Below are 12687 nucleotides of genomic sequence, written 5' to 3' on the forward strand. Positions count from 1 at the left end.
TATCTGTCTAAATAAAGGTGATATAAAAAAATAAAGCAGCTCCTTTGACTTTGACTAACTGCTCTGATTGGGTCCATTTCACTGCTGCGTGTCATCTTTAGCACACTCTTTGAAAACTGTAATACAGTTTTGTCCACTAGATGTCAGCCTGATACAAAGTCTTAGATGACAGGACACTGTAAAGCTACAGGTACAGAGCTGAGGAAAGTTAAACATATTTAATACAATCTAAGTCCCCTTTTTGATTTAACACAGTGAGACAAGAGTAAGTCGGATCTCACCTCCACACTGACCATCTCTGTTTTAATAAATCTGCAGCACTGTGATGTTCTTGGTTTAATAAAAACCTAGAAACTAAGCATTTAGTACTTCTGTCTGTAGCAGGTATGAGTTATAAATGCACAGATTTCGAAGAAACACTTGTTTGGTGTGTTTGTGGTGACAAAAGTCTCTAAAATTTTGGTGGAAGAAAAACCCCAAAGTTGTTCTGGGCTTGTATCTGCAAATACACAATAAATAAACAAGCATTTATGACTCTCAGTTGTTCTAAAACTGCTCTGCGATGCTGAGGAGCAACACATCCAACATATCTTAATTAGAATTTTTAATCTGTTTAATTACTGCATTCTGTAAAAAAAATGCTGTTTTTATTTTGAATTCAACAATGTTTTTTTGTTGTTGTTTTTTTACGAGTGTTTAATGTTTATCTGTAACTCACTTTCCATTTATACTATTGATTGATGGATTATTTATTAATTTAGAAAGACTCATGAACTGCTTTATTTTGACTATAAGTACCAGTCCTCCAACGTCTGTGGCTTTAAATTACACATCACGTCAGTGTTTATGATTTTAAGGCTGATGTATTGTTTTGGAGTTTTCCATTAAAGTTAAAAATACTGATAAAAGCTATTTTATTGTTGCTCCTCAGGATGTGGTGGTGGTGAAGCTCTGTCAGTACAGATGTTTAAAAATGTGGTGTTTAAGAATAGTGTGACCTCTAAAGAGGCGTTTTCTCATTATTTCTATTTTTGATTTCTCCTTTGTTCAAACAATGCAAGACACAAGACATGAATGGATTTAGTGTCATAAAATTGACAAAGAATTTTTTTTTTGTAGTTAATCAAAATCTGATCAAAGTGCAGATTTGAGCTTTAATTTGAGGGTTATTATTTTTTTGTTGTTGTTGTTGTTTTTTTATGCAAAACATTCACATGAACTCTTCAAGAATTAGATTCGTCTTTATGCACATTTAGGATGCAGAATTGTTTGTAATACTTGGATGAAGACAATGATTGCTTGCAGTCTTGAACCCATCAATGTTACCAAATGCTGTAGTAAAGCAGCTCCCTCCTGTTCATTGTAGACAATGATATGCTTGCCTCCATCAAAGTCTTCTGGGCGTGGTTACATGTTATATTATTGTTTTTCTTGGCCATGTCATCATACTCTTTGGTTGTCTTCTGTAGTCCAGCCTTTGGTGTTGCTGAGGAGGCCAGTGCCTTCATCTTATTTAAGAATATGCCAGATTCTTGATTTGGATACTCTTAAAGTTTATGCTTTATTCTGGGTCTTTGATGATATTTTTCCTGCACTGGCCCTGATATCTCTTTGGACCTTATACTAGTTATCTGTCATAAGAATACTTCAATAATATTGAAGTCCGGGCTCTGAGGAGGCCAATCCATGACTGATAGAGTTTCATTGTGTTTTTCTATCCGTTTACTGCTCTCGCAAAATGTTTGATAGTCTGCTTGTCTGTCGATCCTGCTTACCAGTTACAGTTGCACTTTTCATGTCATGTGTCTGAGGAGGAGAATAGCGATGCAGTCTACAGCCTGGATGTGAACATAACTTTTATTCGTTTGCACAAAAGGACGAGAACACTTGTGGTAAATAGTAGATAGCATCCAGGAGCAAAACAGCTGCATCATTCAGCTAACATCACTTTGGCTCTTTGCAAGCATCTGCACAGACACCATGCTAACGCTAAGCTAGCCAGGAACCCAGAGTGATGCTGACGCTGAATGTTTGCTGACCCCAGCCCAGCCAGACCCTGAACTTCAGCAGGTATGCGACTGATGAGCTCAGTGTTTGATCTTGACCTTCAGTGCTTGGTCTAAAGAAATCAAGAAACCACATCGAGTGATATATCACATGAAGAGGCATCGGAAATTTGTTTTGTCACAGCAGAAATTGGACAGTGCAAAGTTATATAGCAAAAATTAGAGAACACTGGAATAGAATAAGAATAAGATACTGTACACAACTGTACAGAATAGAATAGAATAAAATAATATATACAATAGGATAAAAATAGAATACAAATGCTATATACAACTGACTAAAAATACAACTTTGTCAGAGAAAGAGTATTGCACTTAGTGTTATTGCACATGTGTGGATGTGTGTGTTTGATCAGTTGGAGTCTTTGTTGTGGAGTCTGACAGCAGTGGGGAGGAAAGACCTGCAAAATCTCTCCGTCCCACACCATGGGTGCCGCAGCCACTGAAGGAGCTGCTCAATGCTGTCACAGTCTCCTGCATGGGGTGGGAGATGTTGTCCAACAGGGATGACAGCTTAGCCTCCATTATCCTGTCACTCACCACCTCCACTGGGGCCGGAAGGCATCCTAGAACAGAGCTGGCCCTGCGGATCAGCCTGTTCAGTTGCTTCCTGTCCCCGGCAGAGTGGTTGCCATCCCAGCAGACGACACTATAAAAGATGGCTGAGGCCACCTCAGAGTCACGGAAGGTCTTCAGGAGTGGGCCCTTCACTCCAAAAGACCTGAGTCTCTGCAGCAGGTACAGCCTGCTCTGCCCTTTCCTGTAGAGGGCGTCTGAGTTATGAGTCCAGTCCAGTTTATTGTTCAGATGAACACCAAGGTACCTGTAGCTGTCCACAGCCTCGACGTCCATACCTTGGATGTTCAGTGGTTGCAGAGGAGGATGTTTGTGCCTGCGGAAGTCTACCACCAGCTCCTTGGTTTTATTAGTGTTGATCTGGAGGTAGTTCTGCTGGCACCAGTCCACAAAGCCTTGTGTTAGTTCTCTGTACTTCCTGTCGTCCCCATCAGTGATGAGGCCGACTATTGCAGAGTCGTCAGGGAACTGCATGTTATTTAGATTGTAAATTCAATTCAATTTTATTTATACAGCACCAAATCACAACAGCAGTCGCCTCGAGGCAGTTTATATTGTAAGGTAGACCCTACAATCATACATACAGAGAAAAACCCAACAATCATATGATACTGTAACTTCTTTCATTTTTTCTTGAGATGCTCCTTTAACTTATTAATTATTCTTTGTTTAAGCTATTCTGTTGCTCTGGTTGAGTTTAATGTTTTCACTGCAGCAATCTCATTTTTTCTTAGAGATTAGTAGCTATTGATCAAATTTTTGTAAACGAGTTCCTCTTTAAAAGTAAAAAATGTGATTTTCAGAATGTACTTCTTTGCATTCATGAACTAAAGATATTTTTTGTATATTGTTTGGCTTTTACTGGTTCGGCCCACTTGAACTTGACTGAGTGTCATGTGGCCTATGAACTAAAATGCATCTGACACACCTGCTCTGAAAGCTCCCATGGTCAGGTGCAGCCTGAATAGGGAGGCATTAGGACCCAGAGTGCTCTGTGCTATTAACTAATGCCACTGCTGCCTTCAGTTTCTCTCCTGTCGGATAGACAGAGTAGCTGCTTGCCGGTTCTCTGCTCTTCCCTGTTTTTTCCCCTCTTTTTTTCTTTTACTCTGGATATGGAGTTCAGAGGTCCACCGACTACCAGCATCCAGCAGCAGATGAAGAACCTCCACAGAGCACCTGGAGCTCCAGCTGAGTGTGCTTACCTGCAGCAGCTTTGGGAGTAGTTTCCTCCTGAGTTTCCTCCACACCAAAGTGCTGCCTATATTTTGCTGTTTATCTTCTTCTGTTGATTTTTTTCCTGTTGTTATTTCAGCCTGCTGTTCAGCAGTTGCCTCAGGCTCTGAAGTCTCCCTCCTCCCCCTTTCCTCTGTCACTCGCTCAGCTGTCAGTCCGTCCGTCCCTGTCAGGATATCCCCTTCCCTCTTTCTAGGGTTTCATAATACACTAGGACCTGAGCCAGGTCTGAGCTGTCATTCAGAGGCTGGGGTGGATTTCATTCTTCTGTTTGTCAGAAAACTGAAAGCTGACAAGTAATAAATGTTAACCAACACAGAGGAGTTGTGGAGATAATGGAAGGCCACAAGCTACACAGAACCTAACTTTGGATGAGCAGACAGACCCACATTTGATCCTTTTTGAGACTCTGGCAGTGACTGTTTTTTGAGTTTTGTGCATATGTGTGTTTTTTGGATCTATTGGATTGCCAGTCATGGGGAATGCAGCAGGAAGCCTTGAGGTTTCTCAGGGAAAGGATGGCAAGCCATCGGGCCCGGGGTCCACGGGGCCCCTGAGACAAACAGCCGGAGCGAAACTCCCGATGCCACCTGAAGAAGAGCTGGAGGAACGCTTCAACGCTGTGCTGGTGAGTCGCGAATGCATGACTTCGTGCTGCAAGTGGAAAAAGCATGAGTGCCACAATAGAAAGAAACAAAGAATGTGGAATATGTTGAAAATGTGCACGTCCTCGGGACAAGCTTATCGTTGTGCCAGGTACACAAAGCTGCTGTGAAAAGATACATAAGAGCTCCTTTATGCTCAGGCTTACCGCAGCTTTAGGCTCACTGCTCCCTGTTAGAGAAAGAATGATATGAGGAAGTCAGGTCTGTTTACAGCTTAGTAAAAGGTGCCTCTATTCTTTACTGCTCTATCTCAGTACTTATAAATCACTCATGTATCAAAGTTTTACCAATGAGAGAAGATTACGTTGACCAAAAATACCCTTGGATATTAGGAAAGAGACAATGTAGATTAGGTCATATGCTGCATCACCTTTGTTGTTTGATTTTATATTTAGTGAAATGCAGGTGCCTTAAGTTGGTCCTCGTTAGTCTTCTCAAAGTCATTACTTTATTATTCCTGTAGGGGGCGCTTATCAAATCAAGAGAATTAGTAAACAGAAGTAAACTTTAAGCTCTGAAAAAGAAGCTCAAATGAGAGGAGCGTAGCTGTAAGGGAAAGAAAATCAGAGAGATAGATAATAATTCAGAAGCTACATCACTGAAATCTAACGACACTGTGATATTGAATGGATGTAGATCATTACAGAGGCCATAAATATATTCTGTCAGTGTGTGTTTTTTAGTCCTTCTTTAGATACTCAGGTGTTTTGGGATATCTTAAATGATTTTCTTGTGATTTATTCGGCATCACAGAACTCGCCGACAACAACGTTTGTTTTTGGTGTTGGGCTCATAAAAGTAACTTCCTTTGAAAACAGGTCATTACTTTCCTCATTACTTTACCTACCAGACAACAGTCTAAGACTAAGCTTGTCACCTGCCTACATATCTGCTTAAATCATTAAATCTAGAATCTAGAAACAGAAAGTAAACTGAAATGAGCAAAACAGATAAATCCACCTGAAACAGCAGCATTATCGCCCCGATTTTTTCCATGCACAACATAGATACAGTCAGCCGAAGCATGAAATACCGACATGCAGACATGTGCCTTTGTTTCTTAACTTTTGATTTGCAAAAAAGATGGTCACACAGTGTCCTCGCCATATACGCTACAGCCTTTCTTTGGACAACACCCATTTTTCTGTTTATCCACACTTAAATTGTGCCTCATTTGTTGCATGGTGAACTTAACGTGCCTTAACTGTTGGAAAACATCCTCCTTGCGTTTTGAGCATTATAAACCCCCGGCTAGTTCAGATGATAAGAAAGCGGTTACAGGTTAGGACTGGGAGTCGTCCTCAACATCTGCACAGATGTTGGAACAGTTCTTTTACCCAAGACCAGATGTTGAACACAAAGATGTAAAAGCGATTAAAGCACCTCTGCTGATAACATTACTTTGACATTTGCACCAGGGGAGGTCACGCTTGTGCCCCGACCTCAGTGCTGCTCATGAGCTTGAGGTGGAGCAAATTCCTGAAGCAAAACTTTAGTAGGAAGGCAGAAACCAGAAGGTAGGAGCCTGTTGTTGTGGTGTTTCTCCAACTTCAGCAGCATACTGTGTTTTCATTGAAAAGCCCGCCTGTTTTCCACACCACCCAGTGGGGTGGATGACAGAATCATTAAGTCTTCAAAGCATTGCTTGAGTGCAACTCCAGCTGTGACTGAGCTGTTACATGTGCAGCAACAGTGACTGAACTCGTGTCTACACAGTGACAGCTAAAGTGAAAGAGAGACGGCAGCTATGATCAATATGTGGTCAGACAGCTTCTATGATTAACCGCATTCCTCTTTTCTGAGTCCTATCATAATGATGGGCTGCACACTGAAGAGTTGATAGTGTGAAACACAGCTAACAGGCCCCAGACGTGCTGTCAGTGAGCACACTTAGCAAAACCGGCTCCTAAAGGTGAAAGGCAATCAGTTAACACCCTGATAAATGCTGCTCTCTTCCAAGTGAAGCACTTCAGTCAGTGTGTGTGTGTGTGTGTGTGTGTGAGCAGAAAATGCTGCCTGTGAGAGGCAGAGTTGTAATTTCCTCTGCTGAGGAGATAATGTTTTATTTTCCTTCAGTGGGATATCTCCAAACCACTTCAGCTGATTTCTTTGATATTTAGTGGACAGTCGGGATAAAATTCATTTAGCAGAATCACATGAGCCCTGAGATTCCAATTAATTTACCTTCGATTCTGAAGTGATGTCAGGGTTTACCAACTCAGAGCAGAGCCGTAAGCACTGTTCAAGCAATGCTTTCAGAAGTTTTGACCAAAATCCTGAATCCTAAGCTTCAGAATGTGAGTTCACAAACTAATGGGTGAAGCCAGGGGCGTCTGGCAAGCAGGAAAATCCTAAAATCTGATGTAGTACTGTAATGTGGAGAAAAGAACGTCATCTAATCATTTCCTTGTGAGCTCCAGTAGATTTGTTTATAGGCAGTGATCAGCTGACCTGCTCTGCTGCTCTGAGATTATTTGGATTGAACCTGTTCATTCAGAAGCTTTCATGGCTCTGAGTCTAATCAGTATCTTCAGTCCAACATGACGTATTACCATAAACTTCACCACAATGCTGCAAACTACAGAGTTTTGCCAGTTTGCATACTATCCTGTATTTTCAGATAGTTTTCAGCACAAAATGATAATAATTCTGTTTATTTTTTAAGATGTTTCACAAAAGAAATATTATAGGGTCCCCACCTTTAATCTGTGAGTCTTTTTGTCACTTTACATGCAGAATATAATAATAACATCATAATAACACTCCAGTTATCAAATAAGTCATGTTGAATTACAAACCTTTTTTTCATTATTTCAATATCTTTTTCTAAGCCTAAACTGCAGTCTTTGCTTTCATTTGAATGTGTTTACAGTATCAGAGTAAACTCGGCCAGTGTTGCAGTGGAAGGATTTGTGTGAAAGATACAGCAATGAATTAATGTGCCAGCAGCAAGCGTCTTGTGCCAACTGCTGCAGGCGTCACTGATCGCAGAGCTGCAGCACTTTGTATGAATGTTCAGGTGTCTCCATAATAATAACAGCCTAAATCCTGCAACCGCGTCTCCCCCCAATCTCTCTGTCTTTTTGCTACATCACCTCTCTATCCTACCAAATATAGATTATCCCTCCCACCCTTATGTCTTCTGCCGAGTGTGCATAATAAATTGAATCTCCTGTGCTCAGTGTTGAAGATACTCTGTCTGCATACAAACCAGTTTCTGCCTGTTGGTGTGCAAAGCGCTGCTGGTTTCCTTCCGCAGTGGCTCAGAAGGACGAGCGGAGAGAGTGTGTCAGAGGGCTCGGAGATGGGAGGTGGATAGTGCTCTGTGTGTTCAGCACGTGCGCATTTGCATGTATTTGTTTGTAAAATGAGCCAGCAGGTTTGTTTGTGAGGCAGCATTTATGATACTTTACTCACATTTAGATGCTTTGATGTGAATCCGCAATAAAAGAATCAATGCTGAAGCTGCAGAAACCTGAAGAGAACATAGAGCACAGAATGACAAAGTGACTGCACAAAGGCTTCAGTCACGTCCAAATTTACAGTTAGTACTTTTCCCTTCAGTGTTTTACATAACACTTTGCATATTTCCCAACAGGGAATGCGGCAGGTGGGTGGATTTGTAAATGTACATCTGCGGATTTGTGTACTGTACTTATAAACTGATGCACAAAGTCAGGAAGAAGCAGAGAAAAGAACATTCACTTTCTTTTTTAGATAGTCTGTACTTTTCTACAGGATTATAAGTTATAAGTGTTGGGTTCTTTTAAGCATTGATGGGCATTAACTCCACTTATTCAATTTTTGCAGTAAGTTTCAGTTCTGTGCAGTTTATCACATTTTAACTCAGGGCACACCCTTATCAAAACAATATAGTTAAGATAAAATAGTTATTGTGATGCACTGCTCATCTCACCTTTCAGCACATCCATGTGCTGTATTTTTGCCCCTCTATAAAAGTGTGAATTCAGTCCCTCCCTTTAGTTCATTTTCTTTTTTCCTCATCATTATAATTAAAGCTCAAGTAAAGCTATAAAAAACAACAACAACTTTTTTGTAACTCCAATGAATCTGAAATTTTTTTAGAATCATTATCTCCGACCAAAATACAAAGATGCTGTGTCTGGCAATCTGTGTGAAATCCCAGAATCATGACGATTATCACAGTGGATTCAGTAGCGTTGTGAACTCAACAATTCATAATCACATTTTGCCAGTATCAATCTATTGTTTCTTATCTGAGCAGCGTTATAGAATAACCAGCTTCTTTTCTTTAATTATTGGTGGGGTTTTGTTGTTGTTTCTGTTTCTTCATCATCTGTCTCCTCTGTAACCCCACTGATATCTATACCCAATATCCCACAATCAGTTTCAAACAAAATATAGAAAACACTGGCTGTATTTCCATGAGACATTTTAAAGAGATTTGTGGAAGTACATTAAACGCAGAGCAGATGTGGATGCAATTCACTGCAGCTTGGGGTGTCACGCACTTTGCAGAACATTATCATGCATCAACTCAGTACAGCAATAATGTAATAATAACAGAATGAAAATGAACAAGAGCCTGTGTTTGTGGAAATCCTGCCATCTCGAATTCTACCTTCATCTTTGTATATTGTGATAGAATGATGCCATACTAGCCTAGTTTTCCCATCATCCTGTTATTGTGTGATTATTACCCTAGCAATCAACTAAACAACCCTCAACTCTCTGATGGTTTACCCCACTAACAGTGGATAATTCATTCAGGCCCTCCTTATAACGAAACGTGTGCCAAATTGGGGAATTCCCAGCACCCTCACAATCATTTTTGTATTGCATCAATCTATGTTGTAGTTGTTCTCAAACATCTTGATATTTAGGAACTGTGAACAAATCATAAAGTGACAATTTTGCAGCAGGTAGTTGATAACAGAATGAAAACAGAATGTCAGGAAGTTGTAGGTCAAAAAATACAAATCATCTGAAGATGTCATCTTGAACTTTGGAAAATCATTTGGGGTATTTTTCCCAATTCTACTTTTCTAATTAGCTATTTGGGGGATTACTTAAAGGTAGATTAGTGAGCAGTGATGATCGCCTTTAGCATAAGATGAAAGCATATACATCCAGTAGGAAAAGATAGGAAAAGCACTGAATCATAAGTAATTATTCATTTTCTGTGAACATAATAATTTCACTGATCCATCCTTTTGGGACAATCAGAACCATCAGGGATTCAGGAAATCAGCATCATGCATCATTTAGCTTTACTCTGCTTGTAGAAATGATACCCTGTCCTCCATCTCTGCTGCTGCTTTGAGCCTCTGAGTCTCGCCGCTTCTCTGGTGGTGTAGTAGCAGGTGTAAAGGTCACTGATTTTATTGTGTAACGCCACTTAATTTTAAAAAATAGCCGGGGGGATTCGTGACCGTAACTGAGGCAGTTACGGTGCAGGTTGCCATGGAGATTGCCACATGCCTTCACACTTAGCAGGTCTTAAAAAATAAAAATGAGCCGCAGAGGGCACACAGCCAAGAGCAAGCTCGAGATGAAAATTAAACTCATTAACATGTGAAGCCTGATGACTGCAGCACCTCACAGATTGTGTTTTATGTTACTGTCACATGCACAACTCCCTGCTGACCTGATGATGTTAGAGAAGATCGCGCCTTTAACGACACACAGGGGAAGTGATTATGTGATCAGCTGCTAGCACAGAATATTTCTTTGTGCATCCGAACATACTCGGTGGAAAAAAAAGATGATCTTAATTTAGAGAGCATTTAGACATAAATGGGGCTTGCTGACAACCTTAAAGTCTTTTGGAAAACAAGCTTTGCAGCATGCCAGCTTCATTGTTTCTGCCTAAATTGGAGCACACGTCTAGTAATATTCTTGGTATTATAACTAAATCACATGTAAAGATGGAAACAAATAGTTTCGTCCTACTAAGAGAAAAAGTGAACGTATACAGCAACAAGCACACAATTGGCATTGTCACAACAGAGAGTTAATGACAAGAATTAACAAAGAAAAAGGCTCCAAGAGTGCCAGGAGTGACACAGCAAATACATTAATTCATTTAAATTTAAATTCTTATTTTTTAGAAATGTTTAAAGAAAATTGAACCGATTTAAAAGAAAAAAGGAAAAAGCAAGAAATAAAATACAAGAAGCAAAAAAATAAAAGATATGTAAGCCATAGCAGAGTTAATTTCATCAGATAACTGAACTTTAACAGCACCTCCTGCTGTCATAAATGTCAAAAATTGCCAAAATAATAACTGTTTTGTTAATCTAAGGGATTAAAAAGAGGTAACAGGATACAAAAGCTCTAAAACATTATTAAACTGAAATATACAAGAAACCTAAAAATAAAGTAATTGTTCTCATTTATTTTGGGGTTTATGTTACATGTAAAACAAGTTTATCCTGTCTGTGTTGCTGTTTGTTGAAAGGGGAATTTTTATCTCCGGCACCTGAATCTACCATCAGCAAGACTGCCTGTGTCCTCCTGCAGAAGGAAAAGTCTACAGTTACACACCATGTCTGTTTATATCATATGCCTCTCATAATCTTCCTAGACTATCAGAAGATTTCCATACAGGTTATAATGGCTCATTTATGTAAAGTATTTTTATAGCCTCTCCCTGCTTCCATGTTTAGCACTGCAGGCTGCCTGTTGTCAGTTTATGTTATTAGTTGGGGGCAAATGGCTTTAAAAAGTTAAAAGCATTTCATCGCTGAACCAGCTGTTATGGAAAAGCAGCTGTATGAATACAGATGTTAGCATTTTGTAGGAATATTATTATTTTACTGCAACAAAATCAATACATAACAACCTCGCTCGTGTTTTTTGTACATGTACGTACAGGTGCACATCTGTAGTAGCCTCTGCTAGTGCTTAGTGTTTAGATGAGAGGATCGAATGAAGGTCTAAGCTAGCTCTTCTGTGCTCCAAGCTGCTTTCATTAACTGTTGTCTTTTTCAACTCTTGGGCTCATAGTTTGCTGGTCACTAAACATATAAATGCTTCAGAAAAGAGTGGGCATGAGACTTTTTCATAGCGAGTAATCCAAACCACACACCAGCGTGTTGACTGGTTGTCCCAGGTCTTCTCTGGACTGAAGTTTGCTTCGTTTTCAGCATCTTTTCTCTGACATATGATTGCATTCATCTCTTTTACACCCTCACACTGGTTTATGTTGAGAGATAAAAGTCTAAAATTCATCCTCCATCTTTGCTTTCCTATATTATCCTAACCATAGGTCTGTAGGCAGCCACCTAGTAGCACACCATTATATGCTAGCTAGCCCATCTTCAATAACCTTTAGCTTTCTGTCTTCATTTATGAAGCAATACAGCTGCACGTTTCAGTTTTTATAAATCTCTGAGTCATAACGTGGGATTTCATCCATAGATGGAAACTAACAAGCTAACTTCCCGCTAACGTCTAAGTCAGTTTAACCTCTAAATCCTTTTTTTCATCACTGCCATGTTGTTGAACTTCAGTGTGACACCTAAGAGAGCAGCCATGCTCACAATTCATTGAAGATGAAAGTAGTTGGGCCATTTTTAGCTCTCAGTCATGTTTGAGTTTTGGAATCAAAGAAGAGTTTAGACCAGATGGCTGATCACATCAGACTTAAGAGATGGATAGAATCTTTCTAGTTTTACTGGTCTGATTAATTAACCACAACAATTCACAGAATCTAGAAAAGCACAAGCACAGTGAGCTGTGATGACACACCTGTCAGTGAACTGCAGTTTTTATGCTTCCTAGTTGGCATGAAATTTCATCCAAGTAGTTTGCCGCCCTATGACAGCTGGGATGGGCTCCAGCGCCCCCCGCGACCCTGAAAAGGATAAGTGGAAGCGAATGGATGGATGGATGGATAGTTTGCAGCCCTCGTGCAAAACATCTGGTGATTGTATTGCATGACGGTGGAGAATAAAACACATTAAACCCCTTGCATATTGCTTTAGAAAACAAGTACTGCATGCAGTTCAGGATAATAATCAAATAGACTGGACTTCCTTCAGGGACTTTGTCTCAGACTGACTATAAGTTTGAACCGTGTCAGGCATTTTCGACTGGTTCATCAGATGTGGTAGATTATTCAGTAGAGACTGGGAAGAGATGACAAAAGGGCAACACCC

General features: G+C 40.0%; 1 protein-coding gene across 2 annotated transcripts in view; it reads left to right on the forward strand.

The window, feature by feature from the left end:
• Positions 1 to 3654: 3654 nt before the first annotated feature.
• fmnl1b (formin-like 1b) overlaps positions 3655 to 12687 on the forward strand; it is a 38900-nt gene continuing 29867 nt past the window's right edge. The window contains exon 1 of one of the 2 annotated variants that reach the window (XM_042223190.1): positions 3655 to 4506. In XM_042223190.1, the coding sequence (XP_042079124.1) occupies positions 4354 to 4506 (153 nt within the window). In that variant the 5' untranslated portion in view covers positions 3655 to 4353. The remainder of the gene's footprint in view (positions 4507 to 12687) is intronic. The other variant, XM_014336112.2, reaches the window with a different exon arrangement.

This window comes from Haplochromis burtoni, unplaced genomic scaffold, assembly GCF_018398535.1.
Source record: "Haplochromis burtoni strain Fernald_Lab_line unplaced genomic scaffold, NCSU_Asbu1 Contig_6, whole genome shotgun sequence".
In the NCBI taxonomy this organism is placed as follows: domain Eukaryota; kingdom Metazoa; phylum Chordata; class Actinopteri; order Cichliformes; family Cichlidae; genus Haplochromis; species Haplochromis burtoni.